Source organism: Acipenser ruthenus, chromosome 2, assembly GCF_902713425.1.
Source record: "Acipenser ruthenus chromosome 2, fAciRut3.2 maternal haplotype, whole genome shotgun sequence".
Classification (NCBI taxonomy): domain Eukaryota; kingdom Metazoa; phylum Chordata; class Actinopteri; order Acipenseriformes; family Acipenseridae; genus Acipenser; species Acipenser ruthenus.
The window spans coordinates 18,882,590-18,895,806 of record NC_081190.1 but is presented as its reverse complement, the minus strand read 5'-3'; the positions used below and the strand labels follow the sequence as shown (position 1 = coordinate 18,895,806).

Genomic DNA, 13,217 nt, shown 5'->3' with positions numbered 1-13,217 from the left:
AAGTCCAGACCTGAATCCAATCGAGAATCTGTGGAAAGAACTGAAAACTGCTGTTCACAAATGCTCTCCATCCAACCTCACTGAGCTTGAGCTGTTTTGCAAGGAGGAATGGGCAAAAATTTCAGTCTCTCGATGTGCAAAACTGATAGAGACATACCCCAAGCGACTTACAGCTGTAATCGCAGCAAAAGGTGGCGCTACAAAGTATTAACTTAAGGGGGCTGAATAATTTTGCACGCCCAATTTTTCAGTTTTTTATTTGTTAAAAAAGTTTGAAATATCCAATAAATTTCGTTCCACTTCATGATTGTGTCCCACTTGTTGATTCTTCACAAAAAATTACAGTTTCATATCTTTATGTTTGAAGCCTGAAATGTGGCAAAAGGTCGCAAAGTTCAAGGGTGCCGAATACTTTCGCAAGGCACTGTACCTACTAAGTGTCCAATGGGACTGGTTCATCTTTCATGTTCTTCTTTTCATAACCAGCCTGAAGCCTTTCCCATTGAAGGAGCTGTTTGAATCAAGATGATGTGTGTTTTATAATACTTGCATGTGATAGAACTATATATATATATATATATATATATATATATATATATATATATATATATATATATATATAAACAGAATCGCACCTCTCTGCAGTTCGTTGCCCCTTTAAAACACTGACCCAGACACAGGAAATTGATTTTTACTGCACTGAAGCGCTATTTTTTAATAAACTAAATAAACAAAAACAAACACCTAGCTCTTTGAGCAATAACTGAAACACAACACAGGCACCTAAACTATAAACAGGACGGCTAAGCCGTTTACCTGTAACAAACAAAATACACAGGTTTGGTTTGGGGTTGTTGTTTGTGGTGTGTGTTTTGTTTTGTGTTTTGTGTTTTGTGTTTTGTGTTTTTTTTTTTTTTTTACCACAAATAAATCTTCACTCACTTGGTACACCTGCACACACAGGCTGCCTTTCTTTTATACCCTGCTCCCGGCTCTAATTTAATAATAATCACCAGGTGCAGGGGATAATCACCAATGAAAATTAAACAATGAACAATAAAACAATTAACAGAAATAATTAAACAATAAAACAAAACAATTAAATTAAATCAATGTGCATTTGCACATGTTTTTCATGCAGGGAGGGGGTTTATATATATATAAACAAACTACAACTTGTATTGTTAGAAAACGTTTAATAAGGCTTTATGACTTAAATGTATTTTTTAAAAAAATGGGTACTGTATAGTCTGAAGAAATACATTTTATGAATGTCTTCAATAAAATGAAGCTGTATTGCCTTACATGACATACCTACATAGACAAATAGTTTTACATCATTTAGGAGTCACGGATATGTGAGCTGGAGGAAAAGACCTGGGTCCTGGGTGTCCCGTAGCTGGCTTCCATAAAACAGCAAAGCACAAAAGATATACATATCTAATTAAATCTGTCCAGCGACAAATCGTATTGACAATGAAACCGAATGGTGCCTGATAATATCAACCAATCTCGTCCAGCTAATAAAACTACTCTGACCAACCATGAGTCGAGATTTCCATCCTAACGACCAATCAACGCACGATATTTTCGGCGGACTTTTCAAACACACAAGACAAACTAGGAGATTTAAAAGTAGTGCTTCGGCCGCCTCAGGGGACCAATAGCTCCGCTTAACATTGAAAGAATAATGTAAAGACGTGTACGTTTAAATGTATCTATTCCATTAAAAAAAAAAAAAAAATCGTGAAACTGTAACATACAAATGTTGTAATTGATTTATGGGAATTAGGGGCTTGTTAGTAAAATATTTTAATTAAAACAACAGGGACTATATTTTGTGGCAGGAACTTTTTGTCATCACGAGTCTTCCGCTAGTTCATGACGTAAAACCCTAGGCGTAGAAAAATACAACAACAAGAGGAATTTATACCGAGAAGAGAAGACAAGGAAGAGCGAAGAATTGAGTAAAATATGTTATTTTAAACATATTTTATTTACACAAAAACACACAATGGAAGCTTAAAAATTAACGTGATTTTTTGTATGCGCAAGGGTGTTTTTTTTTCTTCATTTTTCTTTTGGATAGCAGGATATTTAAATAATCCCGAAAAGGTAATTTTACAGTTTCTGTTTTTATAATTCCCTATACTGTTCATGTTATGTATGTGTAAGTGTATTATATAACAAGGCACATATTTACTGACATCATTACTTAGTTGAGTTTACAATGTTGACAGACAGTATTATGTGTGTACGTTGTTTTTTTAAAATTTTATTTCTGTAAAAAAAAATCACAATGTAGATCGGTTCTTTACAGTTGCTACACAGACAGTAAGTACAGTACATTTTCTCATGAAGTTGTTTAAAAAAATGTTTCCCTTTCATTTTGTATTTATTTATTTATTTATTTATGGGTTTAAAGCAGCTGTACACTGTATACCTAAAAATAAGCTAGAACCTTGGATCCGACCATAAACTATTTTTTAAAGGTTTTTTTTTTTTTTTTTTACAGTAATAGCAGTGAATTTTAATGAAACAGTTTTAATGTATTTACCAGGTCCAAGGTTATGATTGTGATTTTTAAGTACCTTGGCATATATGTTATGTCTGTATTTCTTTGTTGTGACGAAGGGGTGTACAGTTCAAAAAGGACATTTTGGTACATATTCGAACTGTGTAGAATGGGTTTTTCTCAAAATAAATACACTAATTAGGCTAAACCGGTACGTTTTATTCATGCTGTCGTTACTCGGGTTAATTTATTTGAAAAAAAAGAACGTTTCCTAGACAAAACAAGGGATACAGTAAAGTCAAGATCCGTCTAGCCCCTTCGTTCTGCAAACTAAGGGGGCGTAACTGGTGCATGTATTTACTATTTTATGATTTGTGAATTAATTATCTTTGTACTGCAAATAAGATGTTTAGTTTAAATGTACATGGTCCTTGGAGTGTTTTTTATTTTTATTTTTTTTAATCAGATGCATTTACTGACTGAGAAAATATCGCTGGTGTTTATTTTGCACTCCATGTAAACATCGTTAATGATACCGACCTTTTTTTTATATATAGCTATGGCCGGAGTGTTAGTAGGGTTAAAAAAAAGATATATAAATAAAGTAGCTGTGCTACGGTATTACAGTATATAATACACCTAACGGAAAATCTTGTTTATATTGTTTTGTTTCTCATTGTGTGTATTACTTATGACTAGGTTTTGGGTTAGATGTGTTTTGTTTTAATTTCTGGTCTGTGAAGTTGATACAGTGTTTTATTTATTTATTAAAGTTTTGGTTTAAATTAGGTAACATTTTTAGATGAATTGCGTATTTCCGTTCTTGTTTTGCAAGTGGCATATCCGTGGTGTACGTGATCTGAAGACAACACCCGTCTGTAACCCCAGAGACGTCAATCTAAACTAAGGGGAGGGCTTTGTATACTCCTCCCCTTTACAACCAAGGCTAGGGTGTTTTGTTTACAAAAACGAATCGATCTCAACTGTTTTTTTGTGTGTTTTTAAGCAGGATGAAGGATTTAACAGCCCAGAGTAACGAAGCCTTGAAATACCTGAAACAGCTTAACCTGCATCTAGAACAGGAGACGAATTTCCTGCCCAAGCAAACTGGATTAAACCTGATTGAATCCGCTCCAGAGGTGAGCCTTAAAACATACAGATTTGTGAAGTATATTGTTGAGAAATAATGCTTTAGTTAAATTGAATGTGTGCCTATATGTATGTATACTAATACATATATATATACTTTTATATACAGAATGACAACTGTGTCTCAGCAAAACGCAGAGATGCCAAAGTTGAAGATCTCTGGAGCTTGACGAACTTTTTTGGGTTTAGTACGGAGACCTTTGTCCTCGCTGTAAACCTGCTGGATAGGTTTTTAGCAATGATGAAGGTAAAAAAAAAATAGAGAAATAACCATTGCATCTTCTGATTTACTTCATCTTGTGAAGTTGTTTACACAGTATATACAGTTTAAGACCTTTACTTCAGTATTCCTGTTGCCTTGTTTAGTTGGGCTTGACTAATTATATTAGAATTCACTGATTAGCTATTACAGGTAGCTTTACAGTATTTGCAGCAATAGTTAAATAGTAGTTATAGGTATGTGTACAAATATATAAATCCATTCAAAGTGTATGTACCAGTAGAGGACGTTTTCAGATGCAATAAAGTCATTGAACACATAAGAGATAAGGTAATGTGCACAATTGATCACATGCCAATTATAATATATCTCTGTCGTCTGTTTCTCTCTCTCTCCTGTATAGGTGCAGCCCAAACACTTGTCCTGCATTGGAGTCTGTTGCTTCAACATTGCAGCTAAAGTGGTGGAAGAGGAGTGTAATATTCCGCCCACCCATGACATAATCCGCATCAGTCAATGCAAATGCACCGTTTCAGACCTCAAAAGAATGGAGAAAATCATTTCTGAAAAACTGAAGTTTCAGTTTAAAGCTATAACTGCCTTAACCTTTTTGCACTTGTACCACGCTGTTGCACTTTCACATACCTCAGAAAGGTAGGCTTGTTGTATTAAGCATGCATCCAATGTCACCATATTCATTAGAAATAAAAGGCTGTGGGCGGTGAATAAAAGTAGAATAAGTATCACCAAGAATCCACCATTTAAAGAGGGACTGTCCAGTTACAAGTTGGCACGCATCTGTTTAAATTAATATTTTAGCTTCTTGATATCTCTCGTTAATTAATACATCTTGTAATATATGCATTTGCTGTAACATATATAAATACACAGATACTAATTATATTTTTATTTGGGCAGTTCTTTAGAAAGTTAAACACTCATTGATTTGATTGCTGCTATTGAAATCAGTACTTTTTTGCAATGTACGTGTTAACTGCGATGACCGAGCAGATGCTCAAACAGTGTTGTGTTTTGTTTTTCAGAAAGGAGATTCTGAATCTCGACAAACTCGAAGCCCAGCTAAAAGCCTGCTACTGTCGATTCATGTTCTCTAAGGCAAAAGTAAGTTTAAAATCTTTAATGTAATTTATATAATTCCGGTACTGAAGGTAAATTGCTCCAAATAATAGAGGTTAGTATATGTAATATATACATTTTCCTTTTTTTGCAGCCATCAGTATTAGCCCTGTCTCTCCTCACTCTGGAGATTGAATCCCTGAATTCCCGAGACTTGTGTGAAATTGCACAGCGTGTTCAGAAACATTCAAGGGTAAGCTAGACAGACAAAACAAGTGTAATTTAAGATTCTGTTACAGTTTCAGTGTGCTGAAGCTGTATTCGTTTAGATTGGTAACTAATTGCAACATGAATACGTTTTATTTGAAACTGAAATGTTGCATACACTGCCTTGCATTTCTTTTTAGACTTCCTCGATAACTCTTGCAATATAGGCAAATGGCTTTTTAAGTTTTAACTGCATTCTGGTGACTAACAAGAACTTTTTTGTTTTTTTTGTCACTCTAGATTGTTGATGGAGATTTGCTGTACTGGAGAGAGTTGGTATCAAAGTGTTTGGCAGAATATTCTTCACCTGAATGTTGCAAACCTGATCACAAGAAATTGGTGTGGATTGTTTCCAGGCGAACAGCTCAGAGTCTGCACAGCAGTTACTGCTGTATTCCTGAGCTGCCGACAATTCCTGAGGGAGGTTGGGACGAGAGTGAAAGGTAAGCTATTGTACTAGGAAGCTCTGCTTTAACTGACAATTAAGCTTTCATTATGGATCATTAGAGTTTTTACCAAAAAATAAATGGATCAAGCAGCATCACTTTCCACTGTTGCAGGAGTGAGTGCATTTAAAAATGTGTTTGTGCAGAATATTGCTTTCTAAATAAGCCTGTGTGCATATATGTGCATATATCTTTAAGAATGGAATCTTCCTTATGTTACTTCTGTAGTCTGGGTCACAGTTATTTTTACAATGACAGGGGTACAGTTACTGATAAGTTACATAAACCTTGAACATGGCTGGATGCCAAACACAACTTGACCGACTTTTCTATTTTTCAGGAGGTCTTGTTTTGCTTCTAATCTCCTTTACTTTTAGTTCTTTTTAATTTGTCTGTTTCATTTTTTTCTTGCCATTAAATATAAGGGCTGGTTTATATTTGGGTGTTAATGTAAAAAAAAAAAAAAAGGTTAGGTTTACAGTATACACACTTGAGCAGAACTATACATAACATAGCTATACAAGTCTGATATTCGTATAGAATGGTTTACAATACATATATATTCAGGTCCTAATTACTTCTTGTCGTCCCCCCCCCCCCCCACCAGTGAGGACTCGTGTGAAGACATGAGCTGTGGAGAGGAGAGTCTGAGCAGCTCCCCAATGAGTCACCTGGAGGGAGCTTTCTTCCCAGAAGATCTGCGTCGCAAATCCAAGTGGCTTTCAGTACAGTAGCAACCGTGAATCTTGTTTAAGACTGAGGAGGTCTTAATACAACATGTCATTGCTGTTGATTCCACACCATCAAGCAGTCTTCATTGGAGTTCTGCTCGCATAATATCGGGCTAAACCAAGTGCCTGTGGGACATGTACGTTTTCTTATGTGGTTGTTAACAGTTTTGACATGTCTCAGTAAGAAATAATTTACAGGTTGCATTTATTTGGCAGCTGGCTATTATGTTAGGATTTTAAGTATATCGGTTTGTGAAAGTGATACCAGTTAGTCAATTTTGATTGTAGATTAATTAGTTCTGTTTGTACTTTTCACATTCCAGAAGATAAAGCACAAAGTAGCAGTATCAATACTTGCTACGATGCCAAGCACATCGTTCTTGTATTCCTCATTTGAAAAACAAAGACAGTTGAATATGAGGGGAAATGCCAAAACAGTTATTTTGCACATTTATTTTTTATCTTTCAAGATGAGAGTAGCTTGCAGGGACAAAAAAACAAACTGTGCCTGTACATGTTATGCATCATATAGGGGTTATTCTAGCCTCTTAAGATGAAGAGTTGGAAATAAACTCACTGGTAAAATGTCAGTGCCTATGTAAAGACAAAAACACAAGACCAGCCAGCTTAGCTTCCATGAATTTCACTGTTTGAGGTGCAGAATGTCTATGAAGCATCTATGGTGCTACAATGTGTATTGTGCTTTACTGCGGACTGTTTTCTGAATTGCTCTGAAATTTGTTTTGTTACACTTTGAGATTATATTGCATGATTTTTTTTGTTGTTAATTACTTTAAGTGCCAACTTAAAGTATGCATAAAAGAGTTTACATGCGAGAGTAAAGAGTATGTTGTATGTGATAAGATCTGATTAGTTTAAAATGTGAGTGGTGTCAGGTTTGGCTTGTATGGACATTTGTTGTAAGTTGACTGATTCTGTGTGTGTAAAGCTAACTTTACAAAAAAAAGAAAAAAATACAAAATGTATAAAAATTGTAAAATGCCAAAAACTGTATGTATAAAAAAAACAACTTAAGTGTTAAAAAAAAAATGTACAGATTTATATATGAAGTTATTTAAAATGTAAAATGTTCATTAGAAATGTAGCATTGTGTATAATTGCCTGTAGATATTAACTTATTGTTCATAGTTATAAATATTGTAAATTTAGTTGTCATGATTTTGAAAATTTTGCAAGAATCTCAGGCAAATAAAAAATACTTTTTTTTTATATATAAATGTTTTGATCTTTTTGTGGGATTGTCAACCTTTAAGTGCTAGATACATTACAGTACTAGAGAAAGTCTTCTTTTTAAACCTTTATATTTCATAATGAATATGTTAGTGGTTCCCTACCCCAAAGTCTGTTTTTATTGAAGAATTGCGAACAGCTTAGATATATATGTGGACTAGTCCTAACCTTGTTCTGCATTCACGTGGGACTGTATTTGGTGTCCAGAATCAGCTTTCTAATAGGAGGTGCACTATTCCGATCCAAAGTGTATTTGGTATGGAAACCCATTTGATTTCATATTGAACCCATTATTTAGAAGAATTTAAAGAACCTAAACTAATCAAAGAAAGCCCAAAGGAAGTGTACTGTATGGTTCATTTTTGAACACCCAGGTACCCTCTTTGATAAGATGGATCCCTATCCATTTTTCTCAGGCTGTGACTGTTGAAAGACTTTGTGACTATTCATTATTGGATGTTTGTTCAAACAGTTTTTTGACCTAATATTCTAAGATAAATTAATAGGATGCCAGTTTGTGTTCATCCAAACTGCATGCTACCCTAGACTACTTTCCTTGTGAACTGAGAGGATGAAACACATTTAAGGGATTGGGTTTAAATCACTATTGGATGTGATAGGATGTGGATGTGAAGTCTCATTCTATATCAAGCCTTGTCCTTACAATTGTTATTTGCTAGTGTATAATGTGCTATAGCTGTTGTGTTTGCTTTCCTTTTGAGAAATTAAAGACTACGATGGGCATGGCGTTGGTCACCAACTCCTAAATATTTAGTTCTTCCTTGTTTTCCAAAGAAACAAGGATTGGTTTGCCTTGCTCAGGTCTGCCAAGTTGATCCGATTGGGCGTATAATGCAGTGATGATGTCATTTACAGTAGCAGTACTGTCACATACTTGGAACCTGCCACCAAAACCAAACATTAAAACCACTTCTGCTTTTCTCACTTCCTCATTTTGATATGTACGCTTGCTTAACAACCCACACACAGCTGAAAGTCTGAAGTTGCAGTTTGCAGTTTGTTTCCTTTGCAAAGAACAAGCTAATACGCAACAACAAATATATACTCATGCGCAAAAAAAACACTACACTCAGGTCTAATGGATTTAATCAAATATTTTAAACATAGATCTCAAACAAAATCACAGAAAATGTGAACAAAAAAACAAATCACAGAATCATGGTAAGTTTTCAGTATGAAACGTGACACCCTGTCAAAATGAAAACATTACAAAGTTAGTATCGGGTATATGACCTCCCTGAGCATTAACACAAACCTGGCAGTGTTGATGCACAGACCTGTTCAGCCTCTGGATAGACTGCTGTGGGATGTTCCGCCACTTCCTGTGCAGCTGCAGCCAGCTGGCGAAGGTTGGCTGGTTGCGGTTGTCTCCTGTGGATGGCACTGGCAATTTGGTCAAACATGTTCTATTGGACTCAGGTCAGGAGAAAAAGCTGGCCACGGCAAGACCTTGACATTGTTTTCTTGAAGTCATGCAATTGTAATTGCTGTTCTTGCGTTAATTAAAATCATGTCTTTTCGAATAGCTATTTATACATATTCTTAATCAACTCATTTTGGCAATTTTAACTCAAATACCAAACACTGAGCACCTGGCGTTTTTATGAAATCACATGACTTGAGCTCAGTATTGTGTTATCCCAAGAAACAATACTACTCAAACAATCAACAAACCTATCTGCTCACTATTTAAAATTTAAATAACATTATGTATGAGCCCAATGAGCTATTGATGTAAAACTACTTAGACTGTAGCGTTTTCATTGTGCATGTAGAGCACTGTGTTTTTCACAAATACGAAATAACACAAAATAAAAATAAATGAAACGAAATACAAATATAAAAAGAAATAAAACGAAGAATCATTATAAAGCAAACATAGAATGCCATTTTTAAATTGGGAGGGTTATACAAAAAATACTTGCAATTGTAGTTGTCAAGGCTCAGCCGTTACCACGCGGTCTGAAGGGGAAACAGAGGCTCTGACTAGCACTTGTATAATTTGGAGCAAATAGTTTGGCTTTTAGTCATTCTTTACATTTAAACAAATGTATATAGTTTAGTACAGGACAATTTATTTTGTATCATTAACTGTAACACAAAACGTGCCAATAAGCAGGTTTGTGAGACCATATTAGGTAATTTCTCAAAGAACCTATGGTGCACGGCGAGTGTTTTGTGATAATAACTGTGGAATGATTAAGCGAGGTGATATAAAACGGGTTCATCTGTATTTTGTATTAGTATGCTAATTCTTTGTTTTATTTCAAGAGGTACAAACTTTGCACTGGAACAAATGCTGTTTTGGTTTTGAATGGATTTTAATGAATAAATATTACTTAGTATTTAAATACTGAGAAACCCCAAGCTTGTTGTATACTGCGCCTGTGTGTGGATTGCCTCGCCCTGTGTGATGCACCTACCTGTGTTAACCGAGATGGCTGCCATGCATTGTGAGGAGTTGCTGTGATGGAGAATGTATTTGGACTTTCTGCCTAGCCTAGAATGCAGGAGTAGTCACCTGTGGAATCAAATGTTAATCAAAAGGGGGGCCTTGTATAAGAGTCACACAGACCTGTCAATAGGGAAAATGTGTCAGCCTGCCCAGCTGTACCAGAGCGGTGCAGTAACATGAATGAAGATACATCACACTGGGAGATGCTTAGATCGCTGAGCTTTTAAATACAGGACACAGGTGGTAGTTTTGACTAGCAGCCAAGGTAGGCTGTTAACAGAGCATCTTCTACTGCACCTCTTCAGTGCAGTAGAAGATGGTGAGAACTTGTAATTTAGACATTGCACATGAGGTTCCATTCGCTACATTGTTCTCGAAAAGGTTCTGCAGCATTGATGCTTAAAACTTGAGGGCTTATAGCAAACCTTGGGCTTCTGCTTAAAGTAAAATACAATTCCCATTTATTTGAAATGTCTTCACATTTTGGTTTTGCTTCACCTACAGATTGCAGATGGCATTTGTAACCATTTCCTGCTGCAGTTGGTAGGGGCTTGCCTGCTTAGTTTACAGATTGGCAAGTACTAAGGAATGCAAACAAGCTGGAAATGTAGGGTCAATTGCAGCGTACCAGATTTAGTCGACTTGATGTGTCTAACTAGTGGATTAGGCAGGTTTAGTCGACTTCATGTGTCTTACTAGTATATTAGGCAGGTTTAGTCCACTTGATGCGTCTTACTAGAGGATTAGGTAGGTTTAGTCCACTTGATGTGTCTTACTAGTGGATTAGACAGGTTTAGTCCACTTGATTGGACTAAAGTGATTTCCATTACATGAGAGTAGATGTTAAAACTTCATGCTGATTTGAACTTGGTAACCAAGGTAAGCACCAACTAAGACGTAGCTTTTACAGTAAACTAATGTGATCCACCTGCATTTCCATCCATTTGTGTTTCTTTCCATCTGATGATATAGATATCCTTCTGCCTGGTGTGGCTCTAGGGATCAACTTATTTTGCCTCCCCAGTGCATCAGCACACACAATGGCTGCGAAGCTGGCTCCAGGGATCAACCACAGTGTGGTCTCCCCAGCGCATCAGCATGACAACCGTCTGGATTGAGCTAAGTAGGGTACATTGTTATTATTATTTTTATTTGTTTATTTTTCAGCACGCCTTTATCCAAGGCGACTTACAGAGACTAGGGTGTGTGAACGATGCATCAGCTGCAGAGTCACTTACAACTACGTCTCACCTGAAAGACGGAGCACAAGGAGGTTAAGTGACTTGCTCAGGGTCACACAATGAGTCAGTGGCTGAGGTGGGATTTGAACCGGGGACCTCCTGGTTACAAGCCCTTTTCTTTAACCACTGGACCACACAGCCTCTGTGTTTCGTCAACTAGCCCACGACACCTCAAGAGGGCTCGACAGTGATTCTGGCATCCCAGCATCAACCCCCTCAGTCCCCCACTCAACTCAGCCCAGCTTACTTACCTGTACATCAGTGTTGCTTTCTTTCTATTATGCTTGAGATACCCAGTCAGAATCTTTCGGTCTCAACCTCAGCCAGTTGCTGCTCCTTTCTGCTGCTTCAGATAAGTTCTTCACTGGGAGACGCAACTCTTGACCACTGAACCTGACACCTCTGAGAAACCGGGTTGTAGAGTGTGCCACAAATCCTCGACAACCCACCTCCACTGGATAAACCCGGACTCTCCATCCTAGCTGTTCCGCTTCAGCAGCTAGTTGAACATACCAAAGTTTCTTCCTCTTCTTTCTTGAAGCTACTGCACTAACAAGTAACTACAATGTGATAGGTGTTACAGAAACTTGGTTGTCTGGGAGTGATGGAGAGAATATAATATTAGTGGGTACACACTGTATAGGAAAGACAGGCAGGACAGAAGAGGCGGAGGGGTAGCGCTGTACAGGTACATAAGAAATAGTCTTGAAGCCCAGGTGTTAAATCTGGACGAAGAAAACAACGCCGAATCAATATAGGTCAGAATAATGGACAAAAATTCAAAGGGCATAATAATAGGAGCATGCTATAGACCGCCAAATTCAGATGCCGAGCAAAATAATCTGTTATACAATGACATTAGAAATGCGTGTAGCAAAGGAGAAGCCATACTAATGGGAGATTTCAACTTCTCCATATAAAATGGGAAAACCCAGTGGGGAGCACGACGGACGAAATTGAAATGGTGGAAATGACAAATGACTGCATCCTAACGCAATTTGTCAAGGCACCAACTAGATGGGAGGCATGCCTTAATTTAGTCTTTTCAAATAACGAAGACAGAATAACTAAAACAGAGAGCCATTGGCAAACTCAGACCACAACATGGTCTCATTTGAAGGAATTTTTAAAACCCAAAAAGTCTGGAACCAACTCCCCAGTAATGTTGTTGAAGCTGACACCCTGGGATCCTTCAAGAAGCTGCTTGATGAGATTCTGGGATCAATAAGCTACTAACAACCAAACAAGCAAGATGGACCGAAAGGCTTCCTCTCGTTTGTAAACTTTCTTATGTTCTTATGTTCTTAACAAGGTGTGCTGATCTAGACCACAAGACAATGTCTGGTCGAAGGTTAGTGGTAGCAATCTCAAGTGGAAAAATAAGCCATTGACCAACATCTGCCAGCATTTTCCAATCTCTAGCAGCTTCCAGTTGTCCTGGGTGAGGCATGGTTTTAACACCTTTTCTTGGTGGTTGCCCCTCTGGACAGAAGAATATTGTCTTTTGTGTGTAATGCTTTGATGGAACTGGTGGCAACTTATTGGTCATGTTACGCTTGTCTTCCAATGCTAAGGTCAAACATTGCAGCACCTGGTCATGGCGCCAAGTAATCCGTCCTTGGCTAAGACCCACCTTACCTCCTGTCTAAATGTTGCAGGTGATGAACACAAAGGACATGAGGGATCCTCACCAACCCAGAAGTTTAGGTTCTGTGGTGATGGGAGAACATCATATGTTGACCTGATGAGGAAACTGATCCTGCTCTGTTCCATTGTCCATAGGTCTTGCCAGCCGATCTTGCATTGTTCCACACTCTCCCATCTCATCCATTCTCCCTGCTTGG

General features: G+C 37.2%; 1 protein-coding gene across 2 annotated transcripts; it reads left to right on the top strand.

Annotated features, from left to right (window-relative positions):
- Nucleotides 1-1,897: 1,897 nt before the first annotated feature.
- Nucleotides 1,898-7,633, top strand: LOC117408489 (cyclin-G2). Of its 2 annotated transcripts, none has more exons than XM_034013499.3 (8): nt 1,898-2,115; nt 3,525-3,654; nt 3,774-3,911; nt 4,288-4,538; nt 4,928-5,006; nt 5,116-5,214; nt 5,469-5,671; nt 6,282-7,633. In XM_034013499.3, exons 2-8 carry the CDS (start codon nt 3,526-3,528, stop codon nt 6,406-6,408), a joined length of 1,026 nt encoding a protein of 341 aa, XP_033869390.3. In that variant the 5' UTR covers nt 1,898-2,115; nt 3,525; the 3' UTR covers nt 6,409-7,633. The 2 variants fall into 2 exon arrangements, with proteins under 2 accessions (XP_033869390.3, XP_033869391.3); XM_034013500.3 differs by having other exon boundaries at nt 3,522-3,654.
- The last annotated feature ends 5,584 nt before the right edge of the window (nt 7,634-13,217 follow it).

Bases quoted from the DNA above. Each gene is read 5' to 3' on its own strand.
- LOC117408489 (XM_034013499.3), top strand. From the start codon at position 3,526: ATGAAGGATTTAACAGCCCAGAGTAACGAAGCCTTGAAATACCTGAAA. The intron at 3,655-3,773 runs GTGAGCCTTAAA...TTTTATATACAG, and splicing joins TGATTGAATCCGCTCCAGAG to AATGACAACTGTGTCTCAGC. The intron at 5,672-6,281 runs GTAAGCTATTGT...CCCCCCCACCAG, and splicing joins GGTTGGGACGAGAGTGAAAG to TGAGGACTCGTGTGAAGACA.